This window comes from Sphaeramia orbicularis, chromosome 10 (assembly GCF_902148855.1).
Source record: "Sphaeramia orbicularis chromosome 10, fSphaOr1.1, whole genome shotgun sequence".
NCBI classification, from domain to species: Eukaryota; Metazoa; Chordata; class Actinopteri; order Kurtiformes; family Apogonidae; genus Sphaeramia; species Sphaeramia orbicularis.
Window position 1 is genome coordinate 28,400,981 of NC_043966.1, and position 18,902 is coordinate 28,419,882.

General features: G+C 38.8%; 4 protein-coding genes and 1 pseudogene across 4 annotated transcripts; all 5 read right to left on the bottom strand.

Annotated features, from left to right (window-relative positions):
* Nucleotides 1–255: 255 nt before the first annotated feature.
* LOC115426825 (protocadherin alpha-8-like) lies at nucleotides 256–5,908 on the bottom strand. The gene is made up of 2 exons (XM_030145056.1): nucleotides 5,154–5,908; nucleotides 256–1,976 (listed from the first exon to the last, which is right to left on the bottom strand). The coding sequence occupies exons 1-2, from the start codon at nucleotides 5,800–5,802 to the stop codon at nucleotides 256–258; spliced, it is 2,370 nt and encodes a 789-aa protein (XP_030000916.1). The 5' UTR covers nucleotides 5,803–5,908.
* A 629-nt stretch (nucleotides 5,909–6,537) lies between these two features.
* LOC115427657 (protocadherin alpha-3-like) lies at nucleotides 6,538–9,019 on the bottom strand. Its single transcript, XM_030146294.1, has one exon. It carries the CDS (start codon nucleotides 8,917–8,919, stop codon nucleotides 6,538–6,540), a length of 2,382 nt encoding a protein of 793 aa, XP_030002154.1. The 5' UTR covers nucleotides 8,920–9,019.
* Nucleotides 9,020–9,625: 606 nt separating this feature from the next.
* Nucleotides 9,626–11,990, bottom strand: LOC115426826 (protocadherin alpha-3-like; annotated as a pseudogene).
* Nucleotides 11,991–13,062: 1,072 nt separating this feature from the next.
* On the bottom strand, nucleotides 13,063–15,475 carry LOC115427656 (protocadherin alpha-13-like). The gene has a single exon (XM_030146293.1). It carries the CDS (start codon nucleotides 15,442–15,444, stop codon nucleotides 13,063–13,065), a length of 2,382 nt encoding a protein of 793 aa, XP_030002153.1. The 5' UTR covers nucleotides 15,445–15,475.
* Nucleotides 15,476–16,107: 632 nt separating this feature from the next.
* LOC115427649 (protocadherin alpha-3-like) lies at nucleotides 16,108–18,528 on the bottom strand. Its single transcript, XM_030146287.1, has one exon. The coding sequence runs from the start codon at nucleotides 18,523–18,525 to the stop codon at nucleotides 16,108–16,110; it is 2,418 nt and encodes an 805-aa protein (XP_030002147.1). The 5' UTR covers nucleotides 18,526–18,528.
* Between the last annotated feature and the right edge of the window lie 374 nt (nucleotides 18,529–18,902).

The following is an 18,902-nucleotide window of genomic DNA, read 5'->3' on the forward strand; positions in this document are numbered from 1 at the left end:
ATATAACTAAAAGTTATGTGACAATTATCTGAACCACCTGGCCAAGCTGTGTGGACCCATATCGTGATAAAAGAAATGAGAAAGAAATTGCTTTTACTATTTTTTCCACTTGGGGAGATTAAATTCTTATATTATGATTCAGGGAGTCTAAATGCATCTGTTTAACAATGAAAATAGAAAGCCATATCACTCCAGAATCTGAAGCAACATTTAACACAGTTTAACACTGTATGAAAGTGCAATAAAATCTTCACATTATCTACATAAATGCAGTCTTACCTCTCCAGATGCTTTTCTCCTGTCAGGTAGAACCAGAGTATTTGCATTACTTCCAGGGACTATAGTAGATCCAATACTCATTCTAGGTCCAACCAACATGTACCGTTTGTCTCCAGATCTGTACTGGATACTGTGACACAGTGTCCCGTCGTAGTTCTTATCCTCTAAATATTTAGATGTATAGTCTGTGGACTTGGAGCACTGCATTGCAATTAGAACGATGATGCTGATGATAAAAAGTGCTGAAACTGAGCCCAAAGTTATCATCAGATAAAAAGTCACATTACTGTCATCATCCTTTGATGCACTTTTCACATCAGAAGCTGCAAAAGCCTCCTTTGGCTCCACAACTTTGACAACCACAGTAGCTGTTGCTGACAGTGAAACGTTCCCATTGTCTTTGACCAGTATGACCAGTTTGTGCTCAGCCTCGTCTGTTTCTGTGAATGAGCGAAGTGTTCTGATCTGTCCTGTGTAGCGGTCCAAACCAAACAGACTGTGGTCAGTAACTTCCTGCAGTGAAAACAGTAACCAGCCGTTATATCCTATATCAGCATCATAGGCTCGGACTTTAGTCACCAAGTGTCCTGCGTGGACATTCCGTGGAATCTCCTCCACACCTTCAGCAGAACCGTTGGAGCTGAGTGGATACAGAATGACTGGAGCGTTGTCGTTCTGATCCAGAATGAACACGTTGACTGTCACGTTGTTACTCAGTGACGGAGTTCCAGAATCTGTGGCGACAACTTGGAACTGGAACGTTTTCACAGTTTCAAAGTCGAAACTTTTTAGTGCTGTGATGTGTCCATTTTGGGCGTTCACGTTTAAGAAAGATGTTACGTCTTTTTCATTTCCTGCTCTGGCAATACTATAGGATAATTCTGCGTTTTCATTCTTGTCATTGTCTGTTGCGGTTACGGAGAAAATTGACGATCCGGCAACGTTGTTTTCTATAATATAAAACTGCAGAGGATTTTGTTGAAAGTGTGGACTGTTGTCATTTACATCCAGTATCTGAACACTTAGAGTTTTCAGAGTTGATAACGGAGGGTCACCACAATCGGTGGCTTTTATTGTTATGTCATACTGTGACACCTCCTCTCGATCCAAAAACCCTTTGGTGACGACTGAATATGTGTTTTGTTTATAGGAGGGCTTTAACTCAAAAGGAACGTCTGAGATTATGCTTGAAATAATCTTTCCATTTACACCGGAGTCCTTGTCTTTTACACTAATCAGTGAAATAACTGTACCAGGCTTCGCATCTTCAGACACTGAGTTCGACAGTGATGTGATTTCTATTCCTGGTGGATTGTCATTAACGTCTTTTATCTTTACAATAACTTTACATCTACCTGTTAATGGGGGCGTTCCTTTGTCTGATGCGTGAACATCGAGTTTATAAATCTCAGATTCCTCAAAATCCAAGGCTGCTTTCACTCTAATTATTCCACTTAAACTATCCAGTTCAAATAAGTCATAGATTTTTCTGGCTAATGTTTTTCCAAGGCTGTACTCTATTTCTCCATTATTACCTTCATCTGGATCTACAGCGTTAACTCGTATAACAGTAGCACCAACGGAGATGTTTTCATATATTTCTATTTGGTAAGGATCATGACTAAACACTGGCCCATTATCATTTATATCTAGAACAATAATAGAAACATTTAATGTCCCTGATTTTGGAGGTTTACCTCCGTCCAGTGCTGTAACCAGTAACGAGTGTGTACTCTTTTTTTCTCTGTCTAACGATTTTCTCAGCAACAGGAATGGTATTTTCTCTTCATCGCCTTGACTTGTTTCTATTTCAAAGTGATCGTTTGTTGATAATGTATAAGTACGTATAGAGTTTATTCCCGCGTCGGGATCACGAGCTACATGCAACTCAAATCGACTTCCTGGAGATGTGTGTTCCGCAATTTCAAATATCTGTTCCTTTTCAGAAAATGTTGGCGAATGATCGTTTACATCAGTAATTTCTACTACTACGTAATGTATTTCCAGAGGGTTTTCAACAAGGATTTTCAGTTCCATTAAGCATGCCCCACTACCATGACACAGCTCCTCTCTGTCGATTTTCTTACTGATATGCAGGGCACCGCTTTCCGGGTTTACATCGAAAAATATATCCTTGGATTCAGACACAACACGGAACCGTCGATCAGTCAAAGAGGTTTTGTCCAAACCGAGATCCTTGGCCACATTTCCAACAACCGATCCTTCTTTTACCTCCTCAGGGATAGAGTACCTCAGTTCACCCAAAGCCTGATTTCCGAAAAGCAGCAGTATGTACAAATGGAACAAAAATACACAGTAGTCACTTAGTCTGAAAAGTCTTTCGTACCCCATGTTTCATGAAGACACAGAGAAATATCTGTACTGAAACCAGTAAATCTCGCACATCCAACCGGTTTAGAAAACAATTTCCAAATACCACACAACCGTGTTCCACCATCCAGTATACTGAACAAAAGGTTATTTTGGTGGGAGGAACACACTTTCAAAGCTTTCTTGATGTAACAGTGACACCAAGAGGAAAACAATATTAAGGATTTCAGTTTGCTCGGATAGTATTTACCTTCTCTACATAATACACTAAATTTTCGGAGAACCTGTTTTGACCCTTGGAATTAATTGTTTGTTCTGATTGTCATCCAAAACCCTCTAAAAAATGTTTCAGCTGTTTGAATAATATGACTTATCACAAATGTAACACTGGCATCAGCTTAAATAGGTAACATTCAGAGATGGTCCTAAAAGTGAAAGTAAATACTATTCCAAATCATATACGTTTTTTTTTCTTGTACACATATTGCTGTATGATCATCGGAAGTACATTTCAGTACCATGGACAGCAATTCCCAGCAAACTCCCTGTTCTAAATTATTACTATCCTGTTTTTCCTCTTGGAAATCAGCCATAAGCAATAGTGAACACATTACCACAAACCAGACATATGCATTCCACTATTTAAAAAAGAGTATTTACTATATGTAAGTGCAAAAGCATTGTAGCCACACATATTAGAAAAAGAAGAGACCAGGACTTCCTTCAGTGTTCAATTTGAAATATTATTCATGGTTAAACTGATCAAACTATATTTGAGAGAACCTCAGCAAAAAACTTCATCAACCCAGTGGATTTACAGCCAAAAAAACCCACACAAAGTCTTACCTCTCCTGATGCTTTTCTCCTGTCAGGTAGAACCAGAGTATTCGCATTACTTCCAGGGACTATAGTAGATCCTATACTCATTCTGGGTCCAACCAACATGTACCGTTTGTCTCCAGATCTGTATTGGATGCTGTGACACAGTGTCCCATCATAATTTTTATCCTCCAGATATTTAGATGTATAGTCTGTGGTCTTGGAGCACTGCATTGCAATTAGAACAATGATACTGATGATAAAAAGTGCTGAAACTGAGCCCAAAGTTATCATCAGATAAAAAGTCACATTACTGTCATCATCCTTTGATGCACTTTTCACATCAGAAGCTGCAAAAGCCTCCTTTGGCTCCACAACTTTGACAACCACAGTAGCTGTTGCTGACAGTGAAACGTTCCCATTATCTTTGACCAGTATGACCAGTTTGTGTTCAGCCTCGTCTGTTTCTGTGAATGAGCGAAGTGTTCTGATCTGTCCTGTGTAGCGGTCCAAACCAAACAGACTGTGGTCAGTAACTTCCTGCAGTGAAAACAGTAACCAGCCGTTATATCCTATATCAGCATCATAGGCTCTGACTTTAGTCACCAAGTGTCCTGCGTTGGCATTCCGTGGAATCTCCTCCACACCTTCAGCAGAACCGTTGGAGCTGAGTGGATACAGAATGACTGGAGCGTTGTCGTTCTGATCCAGAATGAACACGTTGACTGTCACGTTGTTGCTCAGTGACGGAGTTCCAGAATCTGTGGCGACAACTTGGAACTGAAACTTTTTCACAGTTTCAAAGTCAAAACTTTTTAGCGCGGAAATATGTCCGTTTTCTGAGTTAATATTCAAAAACTGCGTCACATCATTTTCGCCTCTTGCTCTTACAATATCATATGAAATAGCCGCATTTTCATTCACGTCATTGTCTGTTGCACTTACAGAAAATACTGAAGCTCCAGGGGAGTTATTTTCAGACAGGTAAAACTGTAATGGATTGTGATGGAAAATCGGACTGTTATCATTTACATCTGAAATTTGAATGTTAAGTGTTTTAAAGGTCGATATTGGGGGTTCACCCAAATCGGTGGCTTTTATTGTTATTTCGTAACTTGACGCCACTTCTCGATCCAATAATCCCTTGGTCACTACTGAATATATGTTCTCTTTATATGAGGCTTTTAATTCGAAAGGCACATCTGAAGTTATGCGTAAAATAGTTTTTCCATTAACACCGGAATCTTTATCTGTGACACTGATCAGAGAAATTGCTGTACCTGGTTTGGAATCTTCAGGTACTGAGTCTGACAGTGAAGTTATTTCTATTTCTGGTGGATTATCATTAACATCTTTAATTTTAATAATTACTCTACATCTACCAGTTAACGATGGTTGACCTTTGTCAGATGCCTGAATGTCTAATTTAAAAGTATCTGTTTCCTCGAAATCCACAGCTTTTTTCAATGTAATTTGTCCGCTTAAATGGTCCAAGTCAAAAATATCATAAACTGGACGTGCTAAAGTTTTGCTCAGGCTATATTCTACGTCTCCGTTTGTCCCTTCATCTGGATCTATTGCGTTCACTGCTGTAACAGTAGTGCCAACTGTGGTGTTTTCATATATTTCAATAAGGTAAGTATCCTGACTAAACGTTGGACGGTTATCATTATTATCCAGAACAATAATAGAAACATTTAATTTGCCTGATTTTGGAGGTTTACCTCCATCAAGTGCTGTAACCAGTAGCGAGTGTTTGTTCTTTTGTTCTCTGTCTAGCGGCTTTTTCAACACCAAAAAAGGTATTTTATCTTCGTCACTTTGACTAATATCTATTTCAAAGTGGTCGTTTGAAGATAATGTATATGTGCGGATGGAGTTTATTCCAGCATCAGGATCACTGGCCGTGGGCAGCTGGAATCGCGTTCCCGGAAAAGATTGCTCACCTATTTCAAATATCTGCTCTTTTTCAGCGAAAACTGGAGAATGATCGTTTACATCAGTAATTTCTACAACGACGTGATGCATTTCGAGCGGATTTTCAACAAGGATTTTCAGTTCCATTAAACATGGACCTCTACCCTGACACAGCTCCTCTCTGTCGATTTTCCTATGAACTTCCAAGACGCCGCTGTCCTGATTTACCTCAAAATACGTCCCTTTAGCTCCAGACACAACACGGAATCTTCGTTCAATCAAAGAGGTTTTATCCAAACCGAGATCCTTGGCAACATTCCCAACAACAGTCCCTTCTTTAACCTCTTCTGGAATAGAATACCTCAATTCAGCCAAAGCTTGATTTCCGACAAACAGCAGTACATGCACAAAAAAAACAAACCAAGTGCAGTCCATTGATCGTCTTTTGTTCCCCATCGTTATACAAAGGCATACGCGGACAGAATGTTAAAATCTATACATCTTACTGCTCGCGTATCGCATATTAAAAACAGCACAAGGTCTCATTCGAGCCATGTATTCATCAAATGTACTCTCTGCAAATGTTGACCAAACAAAAGGGTTTTAGGGGTGGGACAAGGAATTTCTCTATCCTGTTGATGTTATACTGCCCCCAAGAGTCATATCATGTCAGTGCCATTTAAATTATGCTTTATGTCGTAATAAATTATTATTATTATTATTATTATTATTATTATTATTATTATTATTATTATTATATATTCGCAGAAAAAAATCATGAAACCATCTTTTTTTTTTTTTTTTTTTTTTAAATTTCTTGTCTATTTTAATGCCTGGTACAACTGACGGTATATTTGTGCGGACAAATATAATGATAACAACAAAAACAGCTCATAAGACTTTAATTTAAAAGCTTATATCTAGCCATTTTCCATGTTTTCTTGATAATAACCAAAATCACCTCAGTTCTTACATCAATATCTATGGCATTGTCCTGCCAAACAGTGCTTTTAGGCATTCCATGTTTTCTTTTCTTTCTCTTTTAATCACACGATGAAAACAAGAGTTAGTACTTGATTGCAAAACCATTGTTTTTGATGACTTTTGATGGTCTAATATTTTTTTTCTGCGACTGTATACAATGAATTATTATCAAATACATCTCTGGTCAATTTGGACAACGGGTTGTTTTTAAAGTCTTACCTCTCCAGATGCTTTTCTCCTGTCAGGTAGAACCAGAGTATTCGCATTACTTCCAGGGACTATAGTAGATCCTATACTCATTCTGGGTCCAACCAACATGTACCGTTTGTCTCCAGATCTGTACTGGATGCTGTGACACAGTGTCCCATCGTAGTTCTTATCTTCTAAATATTTAGATGTATAGTCTGGGCTTTTGGAGCACTGCATTGCAATCAGGACAATGATACTGATGATAAAAAGTGCTGAAACTGAGCCCAAAGTTATCATCAGATAAAAAGTCACATTACTGTCATCATCCTTTGCTGGACTTTTCACATCAGAAGCTGCAAAAGCCTCCTTTGGCTCCACAACTTTGACAACCACAGTAGCTGTTGCTGACAGTGAAACGTTCCCATTGTCTTTGACCAGTATGACCAGTTTGTGCTCAGCCTCGTCTGTTTCTGTGAATGAGCGAAGTGTTCTGATCTGTCCTGTGTAGCGGTCCAAACCAAACAGACTGTGGTCAGTAACTTCCTGCAGTGAAAACAGTAACCAGCCGTTATATCCTATATCAGCATCATAGGCTCTGACTTTAGTCACCAAGTGTCCTGCGTTGACATTCCGTGGAATCTCTTCCACACCTTCAGCAGAACCGTTGGAGCTGAGTGGATACAGAATGACTGGAGCGTTGTCGTTCTGATCCAGAATGAACACGTTGACTGTCACGTTGTTGCTCAGTGACGGAGTTCCAGAATCTGTGGCGACAACTTGGAACTGAAAAGTTTTCAGAGTTTCAAAGTCGAAACTTTTCAGAGCTGTGATGTGTCCATTATCAGAGTGAATATTTAGAAAAGACATAATGTCATTTTGACTTCCGTCCCTCGCTATATGATAGGAAAGCACTGCATTATTGTCTAGATCATCATCTGTTGCGCTTACAGAGAGTATTGACTGACCAGCAACATTATTTTCTACCAAATAAAACTCTAAAGGACTTTGTTGGAAATGTGGACTGTTGTCATTTACATCTGATATCTGAATATTGAGGGTTTTAAAAGTTGATAATGGAGGCTCACCACAGTCTGTAGCTTTTATTGTTATTTCATAAAATGACACCTTTTCTCGATCCAGTAATCCCTTAGTGACTATTGAATATGTGTTCTCCTTATAGGAGGGCTTTAACTCAAAAGGTACGTCATTTGTTATGTGTACAATTATTTTTCCATTAACACCAGAGTCTTTGTCTCTAACTCTAATGAGAGAAATAACTGTACCAGGCTTTGAATCTTCAGGTACTGTATTAGACAGTGATGTAACCTCTATTTCTGGTGCATTATCATTGACATCTATTATTTTTATAATAACCCTACATTCCCCCGTCTCTGGAGGTGTTCCTTTATCTATTGCCTGGACATCCAATTCATAAACCTCGTTTTCTTCATAATCTATTAGTCCTTTTACTCTAATTTCACCAGATATTTTGTCCAGTTCGAAAATATCATATACTTTTCTTAACAATGCTTTTCCAAGTCTGTATTCAATTTCCCCGTTTGTACCTTCATCCGCATCAGTTGCATTCATTTTAAATATTAAAGTTCCTAAAAGAACGTTTTCTTTAACTGAAATGTGGTAAATTTCTTGACTGAAGACCGGCCTGTTATCATTACTATCAAGAACGATGATAGAAACGTTTAACGTTCCGGATCTTTGAGGTTTACCTCCATCGAGTGCTGTGACCACAATAGTGTGTTTGTTGATCTGTTCTCTGTCTAATAATTTCTTAAGCACTAAAAAAGGCACCTTATTTGCATCACTTTGCCTGATATTTATTTCAAAATATTCATTTGACGTCAACGTGTACGTGCGAATTGAATTTATTCCTGCATCTGGATCATGAGCAGATTGCAGCTGAAATCGCCTTCCTGGCAATGTTTGTTCACCTATTTCAAATGTTTGTTCTTTTTCAGGAAAACTCGGAGAGTGATCATTTACATCAGTGATTTCTATAACGGCATAATGTATTTCCAACGGGTTTTCGACAAGAATTTTTAGTTCCATGAGACACGAACCGCTGCCCTGACACAGCTCCTCTCTGTCGATGTGGCTATGAACGTACAATGCCCCATTATCGGGATTTACCTCAAAAACAGAATCTTTAGTCTCAGACACGACGCGAAACCTCCGGTCTCTCAAAGAAACGATGTCAAGACCAAGATCCTTTGCGACATTTCCAACAACAGTTCCGTCTTTTACTTCCTCTGGAACAGAGTATCTTATCTGAGCCAAACTAGGCTTCCCGACAAACAACACTAGAGCTGAATAAATCACAATCCAAGAATAATCCTTCATCGGAGATCTTGTTCCGCTTGCCATCCTTATCCAGGAAAACATTATGATCCGGAGCCGGGTACCTCCACAAACAGTTTTTATGTCAAACGGATACACATCGTTAGCTCACGTTCTGTTGTGTTCGATTTTTTGCAATGACAAAGAAAGGGGTTGGTAGAGGAGGGGCCAAGTCAGATGTAGGTTCATAATGGGACAGTGACACCCTCAGGTAAGAACAGCAACAGGATCAGCATTTTAAATTTTAAAACGTGCCAGTTTTCATTTGACTAAAAGCTGGTGAACTACACCTTCTGACTGCTTGCAACCGTCAAAACATACATGTTGACGTAGCTATTTATTTATTTGTGTTTGCTTATTTATTTAATAGCTTTAGTTTAGCATGTGGCTGACTAATTAAAGCAATATGCTGTCAAACATGTAAGTTATAAAATCCAAGTTCTTATGAGTTTTCAAACACTATTAATTCCCATCCTGTTTCTGCGCTGCAGTACCATGGACAGCAACCACACTTGTTTTAGTACCAGAGTTAGCTTTATGTTGAAACAAATACGCTCATCCTAACAGCTTCACTTTGAAACTTTATAAGAAAATGACTGTCTATTTGAAACAGTTGTAATTTATGTAACACTATTTGAAATATTAAGTTAGATTTTTCTGTTTAGCAATTTGATGTTTTACAGAAACAGAAGTAAATATTTGAAAACAAAGCAAACAGGCGATGATTTACTTATAAATATATGAAGCAAATTTAATTTTTTTGAAGTCTTACCTCTCCAGATGCCTTCCTCCTGTCAGGTAGAACCAGAGTATTTGCATTACTTCCAGGGACTATAGTAGATCCTATACTCATTCTGGGTCCAACCAACATGTACCGTTTGTCTCCAGATCTGTACTGGATGCTGTGACACAGTGTCCCATCATAATTTTTATCTTCTAAATATTTTGATGTATAGTCTGTGGTCTTGGAGCACTGCATTGCAATTAGAACAATGATACTGATGATAAAAAGTGCTGAAACTGAGCCCAAAGTTATCATCAGATAAAAAGTCACATTACTGTCATCATCCTTTGATGCACTTTTCACATCAGAAGCTGCAAAAGCCTCCTTTGGCTCCACAACTTTGACAACCACAGTAGCTGTTGCTGACAGTGAAACGTTCCCATTGTCTTTGACCAGTATGACCAGTTTGTGCTCAGCCTCGTCTGTTTCTGTGAATGAGCGAAGTGTTCTGATCTGTCCTGTGTAGCGGTCCAAACCAAACAGACTGTGGTCAGTAACTTCCTGCAGTGAAAACATTAACCAGCCGTTATATCCTATATCAGCATCATAGGCTCTGACTTTAGTCACCAAGTGTCCTGCGTTGACATTCCGTGGAATCTCCTCCACACCTTCAGCAGAACCGTTGGAGCTGAGTGGATACAGAATGACTGGAGCGTTGTCGTTCTGATCCAGAATGAACACGTTCACTGTCACGTTGTTGCTCAGTGACGGAGTTCCAGAATCTGTGGCAACAACTTGGAATTGAAAAGTTTTAAAAGTTTCAAAGTCGAAACTTTTCAGAGCTGTGATGTGTCCATTATCCGAATTAATATTCAGAAACGACATGTCATTCTGACTTCCGTCCCTCGCTATATGATAGGAAATCACTGCATTATTGTCTAGATCATCATCTGTTGCGCTTACAGAGAGTATTGACTGACCAGCAACGTTGTTTTCAATCAGATAAAACTCTAAAGGACTTTGTTGGAAACGTGGACTGTTGTCATTTACATCTGATATCTGAATATTGAGGGTTTTAAAAGTTGATAATGGAGGCTCACCACAATCTGTAGCTTTTATTGTTATTTCATAAAATGACACCTTTTCTCGATCCAGTAATCCCTTAGTGACTATTGAATATGTGTTCTCCTTATAGGAGGGCTTTAACTCAAAAGGTACGTCATTTGTTATGTGTACGATTATTTTACCATTAACACCAGAATCTTTATCTTTAACTTTAATTAGAGAAATAACTGTACCAGGCTTTGAATCTTCAGATACTATATTGGACAGTGAAGTGACTTCTATTTCTGGTGCATTATCGTTGACATCTATTATTTTTATAATAACTCTACATTCACCTGTTTCTGGAGGCGTTCCTTTATCTGATGCTTCGACGTCCAGTTCATATAAATCAGTTTCTTCATAATTCACTGAATTCTTTACCCTAATTTCTCCAGATATTTTGTCCAACTCAAAAATGTCATAAACTTCCCGCATTAATGTTTTTCCTAGGCTGTATTCAATTTCTCCATTCGAACCCTCATCTGAATCTGTTGCATTTATTCTAAATATTGATGTTCCAACCGGAACGTTTTCTTGAATTGCAATTTGATAAACCTCTTGGCTGAAAATCGGTTTATTATCATTACTGTCAAGAACAATGATGGAAACATTTAAAGTACCAGACCTTGGTGGTTTACCTCCATCAACTGCTGTGACAAGAAGAGTGTGTTTGTTGATCTGTTCTCTGTCTAATGATTTCTTTAACACTAAAAATGGTATTTTATTTGAATCACGTTGCCTGATATTTATTTCAAAATGCTCATTTGAGGTCAGAGTGTATGTCCGAATTGAATTTATTCCTGCATCTGGATCACGAGCAGAGTGCAGCTGAAATCGCTTTCCGGGCGACGTGTGCTCCGCGATTTCAAACGTTTGTTCATTTGCGGCAAAACTAGGAGAGTGATCATTTACATCAGTGATTTCCACAACTACATAATGTATTTCCAAAGGGTTTTCGACCAGTATCTTTAGCTCCATTAGACATGTACCGCTTCCCTGACACAGCTCCTCTCTGTCGATGTGGTTGTGAACGTACAATGCCCCTGTATCTGGGTTTACCTCGAAAATACCGTCCTTTGTTTCAGAAACAACACGAAACCGTCGATCACTCAAAGAAGCAATGTCAAGACCAAGATCCTTTGCAACATTTCCAACAACAGTTCCGTCTTTTACCTCCTCGGGAATTGAATACCTTATCTGAGCCAAACCCGGCTGTCCGAAAAAACAGCAGGAGAGCCGTGTAAAAAGCAGTCCAGCAGAAATTCCGTTCTCGAGTTTCGTTCCTCATCCTTCTCCAACTACAACCCAATGTTATTATGAGTAGTATCCTTCCATAAATGTTAAACATTTAATCCAATGCACAGCGTTATTACGTGTACGGGTGGGTTTGATTCTAGTGGTTCATCTGCTCAATTGAGATGACAAACAAAAGGGGTGTAAGGGGAGGGACAAAGTAGTGTCTAGTGTTTCTGTATGTAATAGTGACACCCGTTGGCAAATACCGACAACTACTCAGACTTCATTTTACTTTGAAAACTGTTAGAGCGGTCAGATATAAAATGCAGATAAACGTTTCTGATATTAATTTCTATCAGTAACCGCTCATGTCTAAAATGTAAAATTAACGTCACCATTTATCTCTAAATAGCATGTATTGGATGTTACAATTCGTTCCATAGACAATGCCCTTAAGTTCCAGATGAAGGAGTTGCTGAAAACTGCATTTCCTGGTAGGCCAGAACCTGAGTGGACATGACCTATGAGAACACATCTAATTTTTTAAGTGATCATCAATACGTTGTCGTAGAATCTTGTTTCTTTTTAGACAGTTTCCTTTCCGCTGAAAAAACGAAAGATGAAAATGTGTGTAAAGTGTTGATGAAAGGTGCTGATTCAATGTGCAGTTAGCGCTTTTTTTTTTTTTTTTTTTTTTTTGGCCAGTGGTTAATGAGCAATCTGATTGTTTTCAAATCTTTCCTCATCTAGACAATCAAACTAAAACAAAATGTCAAACTCCATTCCCAGTCCTCATATTTGCCCTTAAGGCTAAGGCTGAAACCATAGGCTACAACTACCAAATCCAGAAGTCGCTCACTAGAGTCATAGATATATGGAGTACCTTAAAGTCCTGGTTTTCAGGACCATGGACAGCAAACACATATCTTTTCAACTGAAAACTTCATCCATATAGTGTGTCTCTCAAAGTGTTTCAGATAGTTTGTTAGTTAATTAATTGGACTGTTCTTATTCTACTTTTTATCTTGTTTACTGACAAACTATTTTAGGGACATGACAAGCAATGTTTAAGCTGAATTCAATGAAGCTAAATCATTCAAGATACACTGGACAAAAGACTGTTTTTAAAGTCTTACCTCTCCAGATGCTTTTCTCCTGTCAGGTAGAACCAGAGTATTCGCATTACTTCCAGGGACTATAGTAGATCCTATACTCATTCTGGGTCCAACCAACATGTACCGTTTGTCTCCAGATCTGTACTGGATGCTGTGACACAGTGTCCCATCATAATTTTTATCTTCCAGATATTTAGATGTATAGTCTGTGGACTTGGAGCACTGCATTGCGATTAGAACAATGATACTGATGATAAAAAGTGCTGAAACTGAGCCCAAAGTTATCATCAGATAAAAAGTCACATTACTGTCATCATCCTTTGATGCACTTTTCACATCAGAAGCTGCAAAAGCTTCCTTTGGCTCCACAACTTTGACAACCACAGTAGCTGTTGCTGACAGTGAAACGTTCCCATTGTCTTTGACCAGTATGACCAGTTTGTGCTCAGCCTCGTCTGTTTCTGTGAATGAGCGAAGTGTTCTGATCTGTCCTGTGTAGCGGTCCAAACCAAACAGACTGTGGTCAGTAACTTCCTGCAGTGAAAACAGTAACCAGCCGTTATATCCTATATCAGCATCATAGGCTCTGACTTTAGTCACCAAGTGTCCTGCGTTGACATTCCGTGGAATCTCCTCCACACCTTCAGCAGAACCGTTGGAACTGAGTGGATACAGAATGACTGGAGCGTTGTCGTTCTGATCCAGAATGAACACGTTCACTGTCACGTTGTTACTCAGTGACGGAGTTCCAGAATCTGTGGCGACAACTTGGAACTGAAATGTTTTCAGAGTTTCAAAGTCGAAACTTTTCAGAGCTGTGATGTGTCCATTATCTGAATTAATATTTAGAAAAGACATAATGTCATTTTGACTTCCGTCCCTCGCTATATGATAGGAAATCACTGCATTATTGTCTAAATCATCATCTGTAGCGCTTACAGAGAGTATTGACTGACCAGCAACGTTGTTTTCAATCAGATAAAACTCTAAAGGACTATGTTGGAAATGTGGACTGTTGTCATTTACATCTGATATCTGAATATTGAGGGTTTTTAAAGTTGATAATGGAGGCTCACCACAATCTGTAGCTTTTATTGTTATTTCATAAAATGACACCTTTTCTCGATCCAGTAATCCCTTAGTGACTATTGAATATGTGTTCTCCTTATAGGAGGGCTTTAACTCAAAAGGTACGTCATTTGTTATCTGTGAAATTATTTTACCATTAACACCAGAGTCTTTGTCTCTAACTCTAATGAGAGAAATAATTGTGCCAGGTTTTGAAGCTTCAGACACTGTGTTTGATAGTGAAGTGACTTCTATTTCTGGTGCATTATCGTTGACGTCTGTTATTTTTATAATAACTCTACATTCACCTGTCAGTGGAGGTGTTCCTTTATCTAATGCCTGGACATCCAGTTCATATATATTGTTTTCTTCATAATCCACCAATCCCTTTACTCTTATTTCTCCAGACAATTTGTCCAATTCAAAAATATCAAATACTTCTCTCATCAAGGTTTTCGCTAAGGTGTATTCTATTTCACCATTTGTACCTTCATCCGGATCAGTCGCATTCATTTGAAATATTGACGATCTGATTGGAGCATTTTCCTGGACAGTAATTTCATAAACCTCCTGAGTGAAAATAGGTTTATTGTCATTGCTGTCAAGAACAATAATGGAAACATTTAAAGTACCAGATCTTTGAGGTTTACCTCCATCAACTGCTGTGACCAGCATCGTGTGTTTTTTTAGTTGTTCTCTGTCTAATGATTTCTTAAGCACTAAAAATGGTAACTTATTTGCCTCACGTTGTCTGATATTTATTTCAAAATGCTCATTTGGGGTCAATGTATATGTACGAATTGAGTTTATTCCAGCATCGGGATCACGAGCAGAGTGCAGCTGAAATCGCTGCCCTGGCAATGTTTGTTCACCTATTTCAAATATTTGTTCATTTTCAGGAAAAATGGGAGAATGATCATTTACATCCGTTATTTCTACAACAACATAATGTATTTCCAACGGGTTTTCGACAAGAATTTTTAGCTCCATTTGACACGAACCGCTGCCCTGACACAGCTCCTCTCTGTCGATGTGGCTATGAACGTACAATGCCCCATTATCTGGATTTACCTCAAAAACAGAATCTTTAGTCTCAGACACGACGCGAAACCTCCGGTCTCTCAAAGAAACGATGTCAAGACCAAGATCCTTTGCAACATTTCCCACTACAGTTCCGTCTTTTACTTCCTCTGGAACAGAGTATCTTATCTGAGCCAAACTAGGCTTCCCGACAAACAACACTAGAGCTGAATAAATCACAATCCAAGAATAATCCTTCATCGGAGATCTCTTTCCGCTCGCCATCCTTATCCAGGAAAACATTATGATCCGGAGCCTGGTACCTCCACAAACAGTTTTTTATGTCAAACGGATACACATCGTCACCTCACGTTCTGTTGTGTTCGATTTTTTGCAATGACAAAGAAAGGGGTTGGTAGAGGAGGGGCCAAGTCAGATGTAGGTTCATAGTCTAACAGTGACACCCTCAGGTAAGAACGGCAACAGGATCACCATTTTAAATTTTAAAACATACGGCAGTTTTCAGTTGATTAAATGCCGGTGAACTGCATCTTCAGCCTGTTTGCAACCGTCAAAACATACAGTTTGACGTGACCATTTATTTATTTGTGTGTTTGCTTATTGATTTTATGGCTTTGTGTGGCTTATTAATTAAAACAATTAGTTCTTAAACATATAAGTTATTATGTCCAAGTTCTTATCAGTTTTTCCAATTATTATTTCCCATCCTGCTTCCTCTCTGCAGTACCATGGAAAGCAACCAGACTTGTTGTAGCACCAAAGTTAGCTTTATGTTGAAACAAATACGCTCATCCTAACAGCTTCACTTTGACACCATAAAAAAATGATTGTCCATTTGTAGTAGTTGTAATCAATGAAATGTTTTACAGAAACATCAGTAAATATTTGAAAACAAAGCAAACAGGCAATGATTTACTTATAAATATATGAGGCAAATTTAAGTTTTTAAAGTCTTACCTCTCCAGATACCTTTCTCCTGTCAGGTAGAACCAGAGTATTTGCATTACTTCCAGGGACTATAGTAGATCCTATACTCATTCTGGGTCCAACCAACATGTACCGTTTGTCTCCAGATCTGTACTGGATGCTGTGACACAGTGTCCCATCATAATTTTTATCTTCCAGATATTTAGATGTATAGTCTGTGGACTTGGAGCACTGCATTGCAATTAGAACGATGATACTGATGATAAAAAGTGCTGAAACTGAGCCCAAAGTTATCATCAGATAAAAAGTCACATTACTGTCATCATCCTTTGATGCACTTTTCACATCAGAAGCTGCAAAAGCCTCCTTTGGCTCCACAACTTTGACAACCACAGTAGCTGTTGCTGACAGTGAAACGTTCCCATTGTCTTTGACCAGTATGACCAGTTTGTGCTCAGCCTCGTCTGTTTCTGTGAATGAGCGAAGTGTTCTGATCTGTCCTGTGTAGCGGTCCAAACCAAACAGACTGTGGTCAGTAACTTCCTGCAGTGAAAACAGTAACCAGCCGTTATATCCTATATCAGCATCATAGGCTCTGACTTTAGTCACCAAATGCCCTGCGTTGACATTCCGTGGAATCTCCTCCACACCTTCAGCAGAACCGTTGGAGCTGAGTGGATACAAAATGACTGGAGCGTTGTCGTTCTGATCCAGAATGAACACGTTGACTGTCACGTTGTTGCTCAGTGACGGAGTTCCAGAATCTGTGGCGACAACTTGAAACTGGAACGTTTTCAGAGTTTCAAAGTCGAAACTTTTCAGAGCTGTGATGTGTCCATTATCAGAGTTAATATTTAGAAACGACATGATGTCATTTTGACTCGCGTCCCTCGCTATATGATAGGAAATCACTGCATTATTGTCTAGATCGTCATCTGTTGCGCTTACAGAGAGTATTGACTGACCAGCAACGTTATTTTCCAGCAAATAAAATTCTAAAGGACTTTGCTGGAAACGTGGACTGTTGTCATTTACATCTGATATCTGAATATTGAGGGTTTTTAAAGTTGATAATGGAGGCTCACCACAATCTGTAGCTTTTATTGTTATTTCATAAAATGACACTTTTTCACGATCCAGTAATCCCTTAGTGACTATTGAATATGTGTTCTCCTTATAGGAGGGCTTTAACTCAAAAGGTACGTCATTTGTTATGTGTAGAATAATTTTACCATTAACACCAGAGTCTTTGTCTTTGACTCTAATGAGAGAAATAACTGTACCAGTCTTTGAATCTTCAGATACTGTATTAGACAGTGAAGTGACTTCTATTTCTGGTGCATTATCGTTGACGTCAACAATTTTTATAATAACCCTACATTCTCCTGTCAGTGGAGGTGTTCCTTTATCTGATGCTTCAACGTCCAGTTCATATAAATCAGTTTCTTCATAATTCACAGAACCTTTGACTCTAATTTCTCCAGATATTTTGTCCAACTCAAAAATATCATAAACTTCCCGCATTAATGTTTTTCCTAGGCTGTATTCAATTTCTCCATACGAACCCTCATCTGAATCTGTTGCATTTATTCTAAATATTGATGTTCCAACCGGAACGTTTTCTTGAATTGCAATTTGATAAACCTCTTGGCTGAAAATCGGTTTATTATCATTACTGTCAAGAACAATGATGGAAACATTTAAAGTACCAGACCTTGGTGGTTTACCTCCATCAACTGCTGTGACCAGAAGAGTGTGTTTGTTGATCTGTTCTCTGTCTAATGATTTCTTTAACACTAAAAATGGTATTTTATTTGAATCACGTTGCCTGATATTTATCTCAAAATGCTCATTTGAGGTCAGAGTGTATGTCCGAATTGAATTCATTCCTGCATCTGGATCACGAGCAGAGTGCAGCTGAAATCGCTTTCCGGGCGACGTGTGCTCCGCGATTTCAAACGTTTGTTCATTTTCGGGAAAACTCGGAGAGTGATCATTTACATCAGTGATTTCCACAACTACATAATGTATTTCCAAAGGGTTTTCGACCAGTATCTTTAGCTCCATTAGACATGTACCGCTTCCCTGACACAGCTCCTCTCTGTCGATGTGGTTGTGAACGTACAATGCCCCTGTATCTGGGTTTACCTCGAAAATACCGTCCTTTGTTTCAGAAACAACACGAAACCGTCGATCACTCAAAGAAGCAATGTCAAGACCAAGATCCTTTGCAATATTTCCAACAACAGTTCCGTCTTTTACCTCCTCGGGAATGGAATACCGTATCTGAGCCAAACCCGGCTGTCCGAAAAACAGCAGGAGAGCCGTGTAAAAAGCAGTCCAGCAGAAATTCCGTTTTCGAGTTTCGTTCCTCATCCTTCTCCAACTACAACCCAATGTTATTATGAGTAGTATCCTACCATAAATTTTAAACATGTACTCCGATGCTCCGATGCACAGCGTTATTACGTGTACGGATGGGTTTGATTCTAATGGTTCATCTGCTCAACTGAGATAAAAAACAAAAGGGGTGTAAGGGGAGGGACAAAGTAGTGTCTAGGGTTTCTGTATGTAATAGTGACACCCGTTGGCAAAGACTGACAACAACTCAGACTTCATTTTACTTTGAAAACTGTTAGAGCGGTCAGATATAAAATGCAGATAAACGTTTCTGATATTAATTTCTATCAGTAACCGCCTATCTCTAAAATGTAAAATTAACGTCACCATTTATCTCTAAATAGCATGCATTGGATGTTGCAATTCGTTCCATAGACAATGCCCTTAAGTTCCAGATGAAGGAGTTGCTGAAA

What these genes read in the sequence shown, in the direction of transcription:
- LOC115426825 (XM_030145056.1), bottom strand. Translation starts at nt 5,802, where the DNA reads ATGGGGAACAAAAGACGATCAATGGACTGCACTTGGTTTGTTTTTTTT. An exon ending in GGTTACAGCACTTGATGGAG is followed by an intron (nt 1,977 to 5,153) that starts GTAAACCTCCAA and finishes CACTGGACGGAG; the next exon opens with GTAAACCTCCAAAATCAGGG.
- LOC115427656 (XM_030146293.1), bottom strand. Translation starts at nt 15,444, where the DNA reads ATGTTTTCCTGGATAAGGATGGCGAGCGGAAAGAGATCTCCGATGAAG.
- LOC115427657 (XM_030146294.1), bottom strand. Translation starts at nt 8,919, where the DNA reads ATGTTTTCCTGGATAAGGATGGCAAGCGGAACAAGATCTCCGATGAAG.
- LOC115427649 (XM_030146287.1), bottom strand. Translation starts at nt 18,525, where the DNA reads ATGTTTAAAATTTATGGTAGGATACTACTCATAATAACATTGGGTTGT.